This window comes from Salvelinus fontinalis, chromosome 17 (genome assembly GCF_029448725.1).
Source record: "Salvelinus fontinalis isolate EN_2023a chromosome 17, ASM2944872v1, whole genome shotgun sequence".
Lineage (NCBI taxonomy): Eukaryota > Metazoa > Chordata > Actinopteri > Salmoniformes > Salmonidae > Salvelinus > Salvelinus fontinalis.
Window position 1 is genome coordinate 15535820 of NC_074681.1, and position 15213 is coordinate 15551032.

Genomic DNA, 15213 nt, shown 5'->3' on the forward strand with positions numbered 1-15213 from the left:
CAAGCTGCTGGACAATGTCTGGGGCTCACCAACTTCCAACGGACAGGAACAGGACACACAAAGGTCTGAGCACTGTTGAAGTCAACCAATGATATGCATTCTTAGGCCTATTATATAAAAATGTGCAGCTGGAGACAGTATGGTTGGGCAAAAATTGTCAAATTGAGCAAAAATTCAACAGAATAATATTCTGAGTAACACATTTGCATCCAAAAGATAAGGGTTCATTATAGTATCACACTGGAGTTGTGATGGGCTTGATGGCATTTCAGAAGGAACAGATTTCACTTTTAGAAGTCAAATGTCTGCATCCATTTATGACATGTCATAACATCAATGCATAAGCTTTCTCTAGCAAAACATGTGATAGTGAGAACATGATTCACATCGATCTGATTTACATCTTGTTGAAAGTGGCAACGGTGACTCATTGAAAAGCAAAAGGGCAACTGACAAACCAAAGTAGCTAAATCAAAATATGAGTACGCCTTGATTTTGCTCCTCTAGAGAACAATGCTACTAGCATTCATCCAGTCCACCATGGACACTTTAATGTCAATTTAAATGTCACTCTTAGTCCAGGACGGCACTTCATGTCCAACTGGCATCATTGCATCTAAGTTTGGTAGGCGAAGAGGGAAGGTTTCATGTCATAAAGCATCTTTTGAATTGCGCTTATAACGTCAGAGAAACGTCACATCGTCTTGAGACTCCACCCAGCACCACTGAGTGTCATACCCCAACAGAACCTCACAACTGGGAATGGTCTGTTCCTCCACCCCCACGATGTCACCGTCCGAGGCCCCTTGTCTCTCCTCTGGGAGACCACAGTGCGGTGTCCCAGTTTCTCCTGTCCTCTCAGGAGGGCTAACAACGCCCTCTAGAGTTAACCCTGTGTCATTAGAAGAAACGGCATTGGTGAGCATATGGAAGTAGCTGTCCCCAGAGATGCTATCTGGTACTTTCAACTCTTCTGGTTCTTCATTGGCATCATTTAGAGGACTCTGCCAGCTAGTTAGTGCCAGACTCAGGCCCTCTCTGCAAGGGGACAAGCCAGACCCAGGCCCCTCAGCCAGACTACACTGGCTGCTTGTCAGGCTGCTGCCCCTGCTGGTAGGGGTGCCATGCTCCTCCAGCAGCCAGCGCACAGCCTCCATGGCCTCATGCACCGTCACCAACTGGTGCAGGATCCGCACGTCTGCAGCACGCAGACAGCCCTGTGGGAGGAGGGTGGGGAGGGAATGTGAGATGACAGTAGTGAGCAGAGGAATTTAGACCTAAAATGTTTTGAATGACACGAGGGCCCTCAGCTGGGTGAGGGGGGTGGTGTGGTGACAGAACTGTCAATGACTGTCAATAATAAAGGTGAAGTGGTTGTCACTAATGCCAGCCAAACATGGTTTGGTGGGAGAGTTCTATACAGCATTTGTATAGCTTTGAAAAATAAACCCAGTCATAGAACAACTGAACAGAATAAATGAATGCACACACACAGTTTGTATAATCAAACAGAAATATTAAAAATTGCATTCTGCAAAGGAATCCTTACCATCTCCAGTTTCAAGTTTCTGATCTTGTTGGTCAGACTGTCGCTGGTGCGGTTGTCTCTCCCCTCAGGACGATTGGAACTCCACTCCACACCGAGCGAAGCATCCCCCTGCATCCACCTCAACAGGCTCTCCGGAGTTTTCATCCCAATTTGATTTTCCAGCTCTTTCAATTCTGGAAATGACTCTTCTTCCATAATAAAATATTATGAAATCCTACTTGAATATAGAATTGTTAGAGACTTTTAGGGGTAGTTTACGCGCAACGATCCAAGCAAACAGTATATTGGAAATCAGCCCTGAAAAATTACCTGTGACACAAAACATGTTAACTTGTCCGCAGGCATAGTCAACTTGAAAAAAAGACCTCACGTGCGCATTGTGTTCCTGAACGCTCCATAATGAACTAGGATTCCATTGAGAGATTGGAGCAAACTTTTCCACTGACGGGTTTCAAAAGCATCGTGAGCTATTGAAAAAACGTGAGAAATAGCTGGATGCGTCGATAGCTTAATTTAATTAATTATTCTCAAAGGCCGTCGATATTGTTACGCAATCACTGTCAGAGACGGACAGATGTGGACAGCCAACAACAGCTAACCTGATATGTGCGGAGGCAATGCCACTCGTCGACAGCTAGACGTGGGTCCAACCAGTCCGCACAAAAACATCAGGAATGTAAATGTAGGTGAATATGAACTGCAGTCGGCAAGTAGCCTACCCGTGCTCAATTGAGAGATAGTGGGAACCTGCAGAATATGCGAGCATGTGTAAAATACGTTTTTATACTTAAATAGGCATTTCATACGAATACATTGTTAGATGTATTTATTTAATTTACTTATGAACCCATGTCTAGTATAGCCAACTATAATAAAACAATTGACAAGCTTATGCTGGCTTACATTATGGATCCAGATAACGACTTAATTACATGTCACATGACGTCAGAGTTGGCATTGACGTCACTTCTGGGACAGGTAAAGAATAGCCATCTGACATTTGCTGTAATTGATTGGGATATGCCTGGGAATAGGTTATGATCAAAGATGAGCAACAAAAAGTTCACAGGGGCTCCATTTGGAACACAGTCTGCAAGGTTCTTTGTTTCTAATATTTCCATGAAATTACCCCTATGAAACATAACAATCAATAATGATTGTAAACATCTCTTGTAAATATCTATTACAGCATTGTAGGTCTATAGCATCAAATAAATAACAATCATAAACTCTTTCAATCTTCTTTTTCTCAATAAGGTTTGATGTTTCAGGAGTCTACCCATCCAAAAAGAAGATTGGCACGTTCACAGAAATCAACCACTGCAAGAGACTGATAAGTGACTTGGTAAATAAAAGCACATTACAGTATCTTATTCGATTTGATGTGATTTTCAAAACAATTTACTTGGAAGATACAGTATGTGTCAAGGCTTTGCATGACTCTCCTCCTAAATGTGTGTGTGTGCAATCCATGTTTTGAGCTGAACTAACAAACTACAACTGAAATAATAAAGTACTATTTTATTTTCTATTCAATTCTATTTTATTCCACTCCTGTTTGTGTATCTCTCTGTCTGTGTCAGGAGCGTAAACTGAGTCCAGGTCGGTATGAGGTGGACACAGGGGACTTCAGCCCTCAGGTAGTCCAGAGCTGGGCCAGGGGACCAGGGTGGAAGAGGGCGCAGGAGATGGCCCAGCAGGCTCAGATGCCCCACCTGCTGTATAGAGACACATGGTTGACCAACCGCCTACTGGTGAGGGAGCAGCATCCATCATAATGATGATGACTTGTATCCGTTAGGAAATTATTTCTGTCTTATACAGCATCTATCACTTCACGACATCACAGAACTGACACTGAAATAGACCCTGTTATTTTTGTTTGGTCTGTCATGTTGTCCTATATAGATGCATTGATGCTTCTGTAATGAGGGCAACAGTTTAGGGACTTTTCAGCTCTAGTCCAAGCCAGTATGAAGGCTAATTATATTTTGATTCTGTACACAAATGTAGCTGTGTGAAATTAATATTACAACCAAACAATCAATGGAATGTGTTATATAATGTGATCTAAACTGATGAAACATAATAATTATATTGGTGGAAGGTTCCAGTGTAACTAATGCTAAGCTGTTCCACAACCTAGAGAAGCAGGGTAGGCCCAGGGAGGTATGACATCCAGGACTTCACAGAGCTCTGTAAGAAGCCTTACAGTGTGAGAGGAGTGTGTGACAGCAGGGAGGAGCGGTTTAAAGACTTCATGAAGGTAATGCAGTAACCCGTCACTAGAGGGAGACAAATACTCACATACTGATACTCACATACAAGTAAGTCACTGTGGTACTAGAACATTGGTCAAGTGCTTTACGGTAACCCAGACTAGACTATTAAGGAGCGAGCAGCAGCACAGTGGCATGTAAAAAATCCCTAGAAGGAAAAAAAGGTTTCCTTTTTCTCCACTGGGTAGAAGATAATTGATTAATGGTATTATTGTAATTTCTCCTTGTCATGTGACAGAAGCAAACTACTCCAGGCCCAGGGGCTTATGGGAAGGGGGGCATCCCGTCTGGGCTGCTGGATGAGAGGAGGAGGAAGCCGATTGGCTCCTGTCCCATGATGGACTTCAGTGCTGGAGTGGAACGCTTCCCAGACCTCATAGTGGTGAGTTTGTAGTCCTTAAATGTGAATTTTTATTTATTTTTATTTATTTTACCGTTATTTTACCAGGTAAGTTGACTGAGAACACGTTCTCATTTGCAGCAACGACCTGGGGAATAGTTACAGGGGAGAGGAGGGGGATGAATGAGCCAATTGTAAACTGGGGATTATTAGGTGACCATGATGGTTTGAGGGCCAGATTGGGAATTTAGCCAGGACACCGGGGTTAACACCCCTAAATGTGATTTATTGCTGTGTATATATTGGAGAAAAGATCAGATGTATCAGATATACCAATACAGTTGAAGTCGGAAGTTTACATACACCTTAGCCAAATACATTTAAACTCAGTTTTTCACAATTGACATTTAATCCTAGTAAAACGTCCCTGTTTTAGGTCAGTTAGTATCACCACTTTATTTTAAGAATGTGAAATGTTAGAATAATAGTAGAGAGAATGATTTATTTCAGATTTGAAACTTTCATCACATTCCCAGTGGGTCAGAAGTGTACATACACTCAATTAGTATTTGGTAGCATTGCCTTTAAATTGTTTAACTTGGGTCAAACGTTTCAGGTAGCCTTCCACAAGCTTCCCACAATAAGTTGGGTGAATTTTGTCCCATTCCTCCTGACAGAGCTGGTGTAACTGAACCAGGTTTGTAGGCCTCCTTGCTCGCACACGCTTTTCCAGTTCTGCCCACACATTTTCTATAGGGTTGAGGTCAGGGCTTTGTGATGGCCACTCCAATATCTTGACTTTGTTGTCCTTAAGCCATTTTGCCACAACTTTGGAAGTATGCTTGGGGTCATTGTCCATTTGGAAGAACCATTTGCAACCAAGCTTTAACTTCCTGACTGATGTCTTGAGATGTTGCTTCAATATATCCACATAATTTTCTTGCCTCATGATGCCATCTATTTTGTGAAGTGCACCAGTCCCTCCTGCAGCAAAGCACCCCCACAACATGATGCTGCCCCGTGCTCCATGCTTCACGGTTGGGATGGTGTTCTTCGGCTTGCAAGCCTCCCCCTTCTTCCTCCAAACATAACGATGGTCATTACGGCCAAACAGTTCTATTATTGTTTCATCAGACCAGAGGACATTTCTCCAAAAAGTACGATCTTTGTCCCCTTGTGCAGTTGCAAACCGCAGTTTGGCTTTTTTATGGCGGTTTTGGAGCAGTGCCTTCTTCCTTGCTGAGCAGCCTTTCAGGTTATGTCGATATAGGACTCGTTTTACTGTGGATATAGATACTTTTGTACCTGTTTTCTCCAGCATCTTCACAAGGTCCTTTGCTGTTGTTCTGGGATTGATTTGCACTTTTCCCACCAAAGTATGTTTATCTCTAGGAGACAGAACGCGTCTCCTTCCTGAGCGGTATGACGGCTGCGTGGTCCCATGGTGTTTATACTTGCGTACTATTGTTGGTACAGATGAATGTGGTACCTTCAGGCATTTGGAAATTGCTCCCAAGGATGAACTAGACTTGTGGTGGTCTACAAATTTTTTTCTGAGGGCTTGGCTGATTTATTTAGATTTTCCCATGATGTCAAGCAAAGAGGCACTGAGTTTGAAGGTATGCCTTGAGATACATCCACAGGTACACCTCCAATTGACTCAAATTATGTCAGTTAGCCTATCAGAATCTTCTAAAGCAATGACATAATTTTCTGGAATTTTCCAAGCTGTTTAAAGGCACAGTCAACTTAGTGTATGTAAACTTCTGACCCACTGGAATTGTGATACAGTGAAATAATCTGTCTGTAAACAATTGTTGAAAAATGATTTGTGTCATGCACAAAGTAGATGTCCTAACCGACTTGCCAAAACTATAGTTTGTTAACAAGACATTTGTGGAGTGGTTGAAAAACGAGTTTTAATGACTCCAACCTAAGTGTATGTAAACTTCCGACTTCAACTGTATAGGGGAAACGGAATATATGAATGAACAAGGTTTATTGGGGGAATAAGGGGGACATTTCGTTTTTCACCAGCAGCAACACAGACAGAGACAACACAGACAGATGCTTATGGGTGTTTGATGTTTTCTTCTCTGTGTTCAGGACTCTGGTCTGTGTCCTGGTACCTACAACTTACCGACCTTCATTGAGGTGCTTCTCAGTCGCCACATCAGCAAACGAGGACCCTACGACCTCTTCACTGGCCGACGAGACAAGCCAATCACCTGTGGATATTTTGCTGCCCCGGTAACTAGGCCCTTCAATTAGATTTGATCTCAATTAGAATAACCTGTATAAAAGGTTAAAAAATATATATATATTTATGAACAATTATAAGAATAACATATTCAAAAGGGTGAAGGGAGCGCCATTGAGTGTTGTTAAGAGAGCTGTTAAAGTGCATGTAGAGGAATTGCCAGACGAATTGGAGAATTGATATCTCATGGTATGTCATCATGATCCTCTGTGAAGATTGATAATTGATATCTCATGGTATGTCATCATGATCCTCTGTGAAGATTGAGAATTGATATCTCATGGTATGTCATCATGATCCTCTGTGAAGATTGAGAATTGATATCTCATGGTATGTCATCATGATCCTCTGTGAAGATTGAGAATTGATATCTCATGGTATGTCATCATGATTCTCTGTGAAGATTGAGAATTGATCCATTCCATCGTGAACTCATTAAATTATCATTTTTCATACTACATTATGTTTCATAATTGTCTTTCTATTGTGATAAGCAGTTGAAAAGGAAACTACATGTTTGATGTGTATTTCAACCTAAAACCCTGCTTGAATGTTGCTTGCTTTGAGGACATCCCTTCACATGCTATTTCTGAATAATTGGGTTATTTTGCCTCCTTCCTGCCCTAGAAAAAAGCCAATCTGAATCTGGCTATGGTCGCCAAGCCAGCAAAGGTCTTATGTGAGGACGTTCTGCGACCAGAGAAAAGACACCACGGCAAGTTTGGCACCCTAGAGCAGTACCCTTCCCTCCCTACAGAACGCATCTACCTGGGTTCCCTGCCTCAGTACCCACGGCCAGCGGTCAGTACAGCCCTGTCATAGTCTACTCATTCCACAATGTAAACACATTGATATAGCTTATTGTAGACTAACGTAGTTAAAATATCAAGTAGCTAACAAGTGATCATATCCATGCAATTAGAGTAATATTCAGAATATGTCCCTGCTCTTTTAGCAGCATGGATATAGTAATCAGATGTAGTTAGCTGGCTCGTCTCCAGTCTTATACCTCAAACTCACATCAAACAATAACAGCAGAGACACTCTGGTCATGGATTCTATGAAGATGTTTGTCTGCCCAAAGTGGAGAACCACAACCCTCCTCCCTTCCTCTCCTCCTCTCCTCGTATCACCCTGAGGGCCGAGAGGCTGATGCAGGGGAACTATGTGAGTGATGTTGACATCATCAATCTTCATCTTGCTTTTACTTTTCTTTTTCTTAAACGGACCAAATAGACCTGTTTTAAGTTGAGGAAAGACCTTAAATCGTATCTTGACACCCACTTCTCTTCACCTCAACCAGACCACAGTGGGAGTGGGACGTTACAACCTGGCTAAGAAGCGAACGAGGAAAACTCTGAAGAAAAACGTTAACGCTGGCTATCGCTACGTCTTCAAGTCCCGCATGCCCAGATATCTACATGACCTGCACAAGGACAACTTCAACCAGTAGGATCAACCTTTCTTCTGAGGGCTTAGTTTTATGTTGTGGCTGGCAAGAGGTTACTTAATACTGATGTGTATTATTTATGAAACTCAGATACATTCACAAGATCATTTATAGCTTAAGTTCACATCAGCTTAGTAACAATGTGATGGGAAAGCTACAGTAATACAGTGCCTTCAGAAAGTATTCACACCCCTTGACTTTTTCCACATTTTGAACTAAGATTTTGTGTCACTGGCCTACATACAATACCCCATAATGTCAAACTGGAATGAAAAGCTGAAATGTCTAGAGTCAATAAATATTTAAGCCCTTTTTTATGGCAAGCTTAAATTCAAGAGTAAAACATTGCTTAACAAGTCACGTAAGTTGCATGGACTCACTCTGTGTGCAATAATACTGTTTAATAGGATTTTTGAATGACTACCTCATCTCGGTACCCCACACATACAATTATCTGTACGGTTCCTCAGTCTAGCAGTGAATTTCAAACAGGTTGAACCACAAAGACCAGGTAGGTTTTCCAAAACCTTGCAAAGGCACCTATTGGTAGATGGGTAAAAAATATATATATATCCCTTTGAGCATGGTGAAGTTATTAATTACATTTTGGATGGTGTATCAATACACCCAGTCACTACAAAGATACAGGCGGTCCTTCCTAACTCAGTTGCCGGAGAGGAAGAAAACCGCTCAGGGATTTTACCATGAGGCCAATGGTGACTTTAAAACAGTTACTGAGTTGAATGGCTGTGATAGGAGAAAACTGAGGATGGATCAACAACATTGTAGTTACTCCACAATACTAACCTACATGACAGAGTGAAAATATGGAAGCCTGTACAGAGTAAAAATATTCCGAAACATGCATCCTTTTTGCAAATGTGGCAAATAAATGAATTGTATATACTGAATGCAAAGTGTTATATTTGGGGAAAATCCAACACAACACAGAGTACCACTCTTCATATTTTCAAGCATGGTGGTGGCTGCATCATGTTATGGGTATGCAAAATCCTAGAGGAAAACCTGTTTCAGTCTGCTTTCAAACAGACAGTGGGAGACAAATTCACCTTTCAACAGGACAATTGTAACGGCGGTCCTCCTCCTCTTCGACCGAAAAGGAGGAGTATTGAGGGAACCAAGGCGCAGCGAAGTTTGAACACATATTTATTTAAACGAAAACACGAACTTGATTAAACTAACAAAACAACAAACGGTGTAGACCTAAACGACGAACTTACATAAAACAAGTAGAACGCATGAATAGGACAATTAGACTACACAAACCGAACAAACCGTAACAGTCCCGTATGGTGCAAACAATTACACAGACACGGAAGACAATCACCCACAACGAACACTGTGACAACGCCTACCTAAATATGACTCTTAAGAGGAACGCCAAACACCTGCCTCTAATTAAGAGCCATACCAGGCAACCCAAAAACCAACACAGAAACAGAAAACATAGAATGCCCACCCAAACTCACGTCCTGACCAACTAACACATATAACAAACTAACAGAAATAGGTCAGGAACGTGACAACAATAACCTAAAAACAAGGCCAAATATACATTGGAGTTGTTTACCAAGACAACAATGTTCCTGAGTGGCCTAGTTACAGTTTTGACTTAAATCAGCTTGAAAATCTATGGCAAGACCTGAAAATGGCTGTCTAGTAATGACTAACAACCAAATGGACTAAATAATGTGCAAATATTGTACAATCCAGGTGTGCGAAAGCTCTTAGAGACTTACGCAGAAAGACTCACAGCTGTAATCACTGCAAAATGTGATTCTAACATGTATTGACTCAGCGGTGTGAATACTTACATAAATTATATATTTCTGTATTTCATTTTCAATAAATTTGCTAAAAAATCTAAAAACATGTTTTCACTTTGTTATGATGGGGTATTGTGTGTAGATTGGTGAGAGAAGTATTATAACTTTTTATACTTATTTGTTGACCTTTGGATCACGGATCACACCACACTCGACATCATCTGTGACCAGTAGATCCATGCTGACACATGTTAAATCCCAATTTGATTTTCCAGGGAGAGGCTGAACCCCATCAACATTCCCCCACATAGGATGCCCTACTATCGGCCGCCAGATGATGTTTCGTCCGTTGCAGCTCTACACTCCTCAGGTTGAGAAAAGACTTAAGCACCAGCTCAATCTTGAACACAACGCCAACATACACACACACTTTTGAGAAAATAAAATGAAAGATCCTGTAACCTGATTCAAAGTTACTTGTTATGTGTGAAGAAGGTCTGTAGAGGGCAGTATTAGTTCATGACCTTCACTGCTTGGGAAACCAAGGAAATCACAGTCCAATCAGAGATAGAAGTGTTTGTACGTTTGTATTTCATGTCAAGCCTTAAATATGAAACACGTTTTGCCCTTCACTGTCAGAGTTGGCTTATAGCAGTCTCTCTGATTTGATATGAGGAAAACACAAGTTAGATCACTACTTGCAGTTGCACAGCAACGCGTTGACACAACATTTCCTCAAAGATTGAGAGGTTAGTCAAGAGTAGAGTTAGTGAATATAAAAATGAGGTTACTAATGCCACAGGGGATAGTAAAATATTAGTCTCCAGGTGAATGCTTTCAGGGTGGTGTCTGATGACCTGAGGGTCAGCATTACATGAGGTAGGCTGTCCATTCACATTTGGCTTTGAAAGTGTTCTGTTGATTTTTTACAACTCCGGCTTCTGCCTTCCAGTTTCAGGGAAATCGTTAAATTAAACAAACAGCAGAAATGTGGTCTAGATGTGGATGTCATTGAAGGCCACCATTATAAGCAGATTAGGCTTTACTACAGCTGAAATTAGCTGTGATTTATTATTTATGAATCATAAAATGGGTGTGTGGGTTATTTGTGGAGTAACCCTGGTTTTCTGCCAAACCAGTTGAGGCATGAAGTATTGAAGGTCGCTGAGAAGTAGATATAAAACCACAACCAGAGAGACTCACACCAGTAGGGAGAGGATCTGTTTGTCCTAGACCTGACTGGACCAGAGCAGGACACACACACACACACATCTATGTTTGTTTAAATAGATAGAGGAATATATATTTCAGTCCGTGTCCTGTTGAGTCCATGATGATGATGATGTCAAAGCGTGGCGTATGGGTTTGCATGCGGCGAGTCGGGGGTCAGAATAACATGGTGTTACAAACGAGGCCACTGGGCCAGGGAGGAAATCCTCCTGGGTCACATGATTTGTGGAAGGGCCTCGACTAGCAAACAAAAACCAGTTGGGTTGGGTGGGGAGCTTTATGGACTTTTATTGCACAATTACGCAAGAAAACACTCAATGAACTCAACAGGCAGTTTACTTTTCTTGAAGAAAATATAAACACTCAAGTGTTGAGGTCTCAACATATCCATGTCAGAAAATACACTATCCACAAGGAATTTGAGAATTGCTCAAATTCTCCTCAGGGGAAGTTTGGTACACAGCTTTAACTGACAGAGAATGGGAAAAGAGGGGGAAATCAGCAAAAGGAAAAGCATTGTTAATAGATAGCTCTGCCTCATGCATATTTATTTACATGGCCCAGGCCAGGACCATACAGCTGGTTTCAGTTAGGAGCCTACAGAGAGATGAAGTGATAGTAAAACTTAATGGATCGTATGTGTAGAGAGAACCTCTCTCAGATTTGTAATTGTGTTGCATTTTGGGTGTTTATGCTTTATAATACCATAAAGAACAGTGGAGCCAGTTGATAGACAAACAAGATAATTGAGAGGACAATGGAGACTGAAGAAGAAGAAGACATTGTGATACAGTGAATTTTAAGTGAAATAATCTGTCTGTAAACAACTGTTGGAAAAATTACTTGTGTCGTGCACAAAGTAGATGTCCTAACCGACTTGCCAAAACTATAGTTTGTTAACAAGAAATATGTGGAGTGGTTGAAAAACGAGTTTTAATGACTCCAACCAAAGTGTATGTACATTTCTGACTTCAACTGTATAGGGGAAACAGAATATATGAATGAATGAACAAGGTTTATTTGGGGAATAAGGGGGACATTTCGTTTTTCACCAGCAGCAACACAGACAGAGACAACACAGACAGATGCTTATGGGTGTTTGATGTTTTCTTCTCTGTGTTCAGGACTCTGGTCTGTGTCCTGGTACCTACAACTTACCGACCTTCATTGAGGTGCTTCTCAGTCGCCACATCAGCAAACGAGGACCCTACGACCTCTTCACTGGAGACTGAAGAAGAAGAAGACATGCACATGTAAATATTTACAGTGGATCATACCCAGGAAGTACTCAAGTCCTACTGAATCTCTAACAAGACATGAGAGCAAGTGCAACAGGGAAAACATTAAGCCAAGAATTACCCCAAAATGGTCATCCCGTCAGCTATTTCCTACAACTTTAATGTTTGCCTTCCATGTATTCTAGAGCTTCTGATGCCATCTGATGGACATGAGGACATACATCTATAATGGCCATGCTCCTCTAAAGCACCCATCATTCAGATAGATGACACCGTCAACGGATTCCTTTTGCATCAGTGTTGTTGGTTAACTAGAAGGACCGCACCCAGAGAGACGGTACGTCTGATCAGCTGCCTGATAGGGGCCACATTAAGGGCCATACATGCAGATGCTAATCACATTAACATTCCTGAATAAATAACCCCAGGGAATGTTACTCTGGAGACAATCAGCAGGATTTTCCTTTTAATGCCCAGAAGAGAATAATGAGTAGGATGGGTTACCTCCAGTACAGTCCACAGCCCCAGATTAGGAGCTAGGACCAGGGGTGAATTCCACGAGGGAAAATGTTCACAACACTGCAGATAGAAATGTAACAAATAGAGTCAACTCATGATGTCTTATTGTTCTTCACAGACAACCATATACAGTGCATTTGGAAAGTATCCACATTTTGTTATATTACAGCCTTATTCTAAAATGTCTAAAATTATTTTTTTCCTCATCAATCTACACACAATAACCCATAATGACAAGGGAAAACAGTTTTTTTGAAATTTTGGTAAATGTATTAAAAATAAAAAACAGAAATACCTTATTTACATAAGTATTCAGACCCTTTGCTATGATACTCGAAATTGAGCACAGGTGAATCATGCTTCCATTGATCATCCTTGAGATGTTTCTACAACTTGATTGGAGGCCATCTGTGGTAAATTCAATTGTGGACATGATTTGGAAAGGTACACACCTGTCTATATAAGGTCTCACAGTTGACAGTGCATGTCAGAGCAAATACCAAGCCTTGAGATCGAAGGAATTGTACGTAGAGCGCCGAGACAGGATTGTGTAGAGGCACAGATCTGGGGATCTGTGTCTCTGCAGCATTGAAGGTCCCCAAGACAACAGTGGCCACCATCAATCATAAATGGAACAAGTTTGGAACCCCCAAGACTCTTCCAAGAGCTGGCCCGCCCGGCCAAACTGGGGGAGAAGGGCCAAGGTCAGGGAGGTGACCAAGAACCCGATGGTCACTCTGACAGAGGTCCAGACTTCGTCTGTGGAGATGGGAGAACCTTCCAGAAGGACAACCATCGCTGCAGCACTCCACCAATCAGGCTTTTATGGTAGAGCGGCCAGACGGAAGCTACACCTCGTAAAAGGCACATGACAACCCGCTTGGAGTTTGCCAAAAGGTACTTAACTTCTTATGGCTGCAGGGGCAGTATTGAGTAGCTTGTAGGAAAGGTGCACAGAGGTACCCAGAGTAAACGGCCTGCTCCTCAGTCATAGTTGCTAATATATGCATATTATTATTAGTATTGGATAGAAAACACTCTGAAGTTTCTAAAACGGTTTGAATTATGTCTGTGAGTATAAAAAAACTCATATGGCAGGCAAAAACCTGAGAAGAAATCCAACCAGGAAGTGAGAAATCTGAGGTTGGTCGATTTTCAACTCATCGCCTCTTGAAAACACTGTAGGATATGGATCTGTTTGCACTTCCTACGGCTTCCACTAGACGTCAACAGTCTGTAGAACGTTGAATGAAGCTTCTACTGTGATGTTGAGCCGGATGGGAGCTGTTTGAGTCAGTGGTCTGGCAGAGAGCCAGATCCTGGTCACGCGCATTCCACATGATATCGACTTGCGTTCCATTACTTCTATAGACACAAAGGAATTCTCCGGTTGGAACGTTATTGGATATTTATGATAACAACATCCTAAAGATTGATTCTATACTTAGTTTGACAAGTTTATTCGACCTGTAATATAACTTTTTTAAGTTTTTGTCCGACGTTCGCCTGGACCTGCACGAGCGTTTGGATATGTGTACTAAACGCGCTAACAAAAGTAGCTACTCGGACATAGATTATGGACATTACCGAACAAAACGAAAATTTATTGTGGGAGTCCTGGGAGTGCATTCCGACGAAGATCAGCAAAGGTAAGTGAAGATTTATAAAGATTTTTATGAGTTTTGTTGACTGCACAATTTGTCGGGTAACTGTATGGCTTACTTTTGTGGCTGAACACTGTTCGCAGATTATTGAATATTGTCCTTTTTCCGTAAAGATTTTTGAAATCTGACACAGCGGTTGCATTAAGAACAAGTGTATCTTTAATTCTATGTAAAACATCTATCTTTCATCAAAGTTTATGATGAGTATTTATGTTATTTGACGTGGCTCTCTGCAATTTCTCCGGATATTTTGGAGGCATTTCTGAACATTGCGCCAATGTAAACTGAGGGTTTTGGATATAAATTTGAACTTAATCAAAAAAACATATATGTATTGTGTAACATGAAGTCCTATGAGTGTCATCTGATGAAGATCATCAAAGGTTAGTGATTCATTTTATCTCTATTTCTGCTTTTTGTGACTCCTGTCTTTGTGTCACGCCCTGGCCTTAGTATTCTTTGTTTTCATTATTATTTTAGTTAGGTCAGGGTGTGACATGGAGAATGTTTGTGTTTTGTCTCGTCTTGGGTGGTTATATGGAAAAGGGGGTGTTGGGTTTAGTGTATGGGTTTGTGTTTAGTGAATGTTTCTAGGTAAGTCTATGGTTGCCTGAGTGGTTCTCAATCAGAGACAGATGTCTTTCATTTGTCTCTGATTGGGAGCCATATTTAAGGCAGCCATGGGCATCATGTGTTTGTGGGTAATTGTCTATGTCAGTGTGTAGTGGTCAGTGTCAGCACTATTTTGTTTATATAGCTTCACGGTCGTCAGTTTGTTGTTTTGTTTCGTTGGTTGCTCTTCTCTAATAAAAAGAGAATGTATTTCTCACACGCTGCGTTTTGGTCCTCTCTTCAAAGTCAAGACGATCATGACAGAATTACCCACCAAACCAGGAC

General features: G+C 41.4%; 2 protein-coding genes across 2 annotated transcripts; one reads left to right on the forward strand and one right to left on the reverse strand.

Moving 5' to 3' along the window:
- Window positions 1-168: 168 nt before the first annotated feature.
- Window positions 169-2210, reverse strand: LOC129813780 (leucine rich adaptor protein 1-like). The gene is made up of 2 exons (XM_055866309.1): window positions 1550-2210; window positions 169-1217 (listed from the first exon to the last, which is right to left on the reverse strand). Exons 1-2 carry the CDS (start codon window positions 1742-1744, stop codon window positions 684-686), a joined length of 729 nt encoding a protein of 242 aa, XP_055722284.1. The 5' UTR covers window positions 1745-2210; the 3' UTR covers window positions 169-683.
- Window positions 2042-12210, forward strand: LOC129813779 (lymphocyte expansion molecule-like). Its single transcript, XM_055866308.1, has 11 exons — window positions 2042-2141; window positions 2805-2894; window positions 3133-3303; window positions 3696-3815; window positions 4067-4210; window positions 6275-6418; window positions 7056-7229; window positions 7464-7595; window positions 7732-7877; window positions 9941-10035; window positions 12020-12210. The coding sequence occupies exons 1-11, from the start codon at window positions 2124-2126 to the stop codon at window positions 12064-12066; spliced, it is 1281 nt and encodes a 426-aa protein (XP_055722283.1). The 5' UTR covers window positions 2042-2123; the 3' UTR covers window positions 12067-12210.
- Window positions 12211-15213: the final 3003 nt, after the last annotated feature.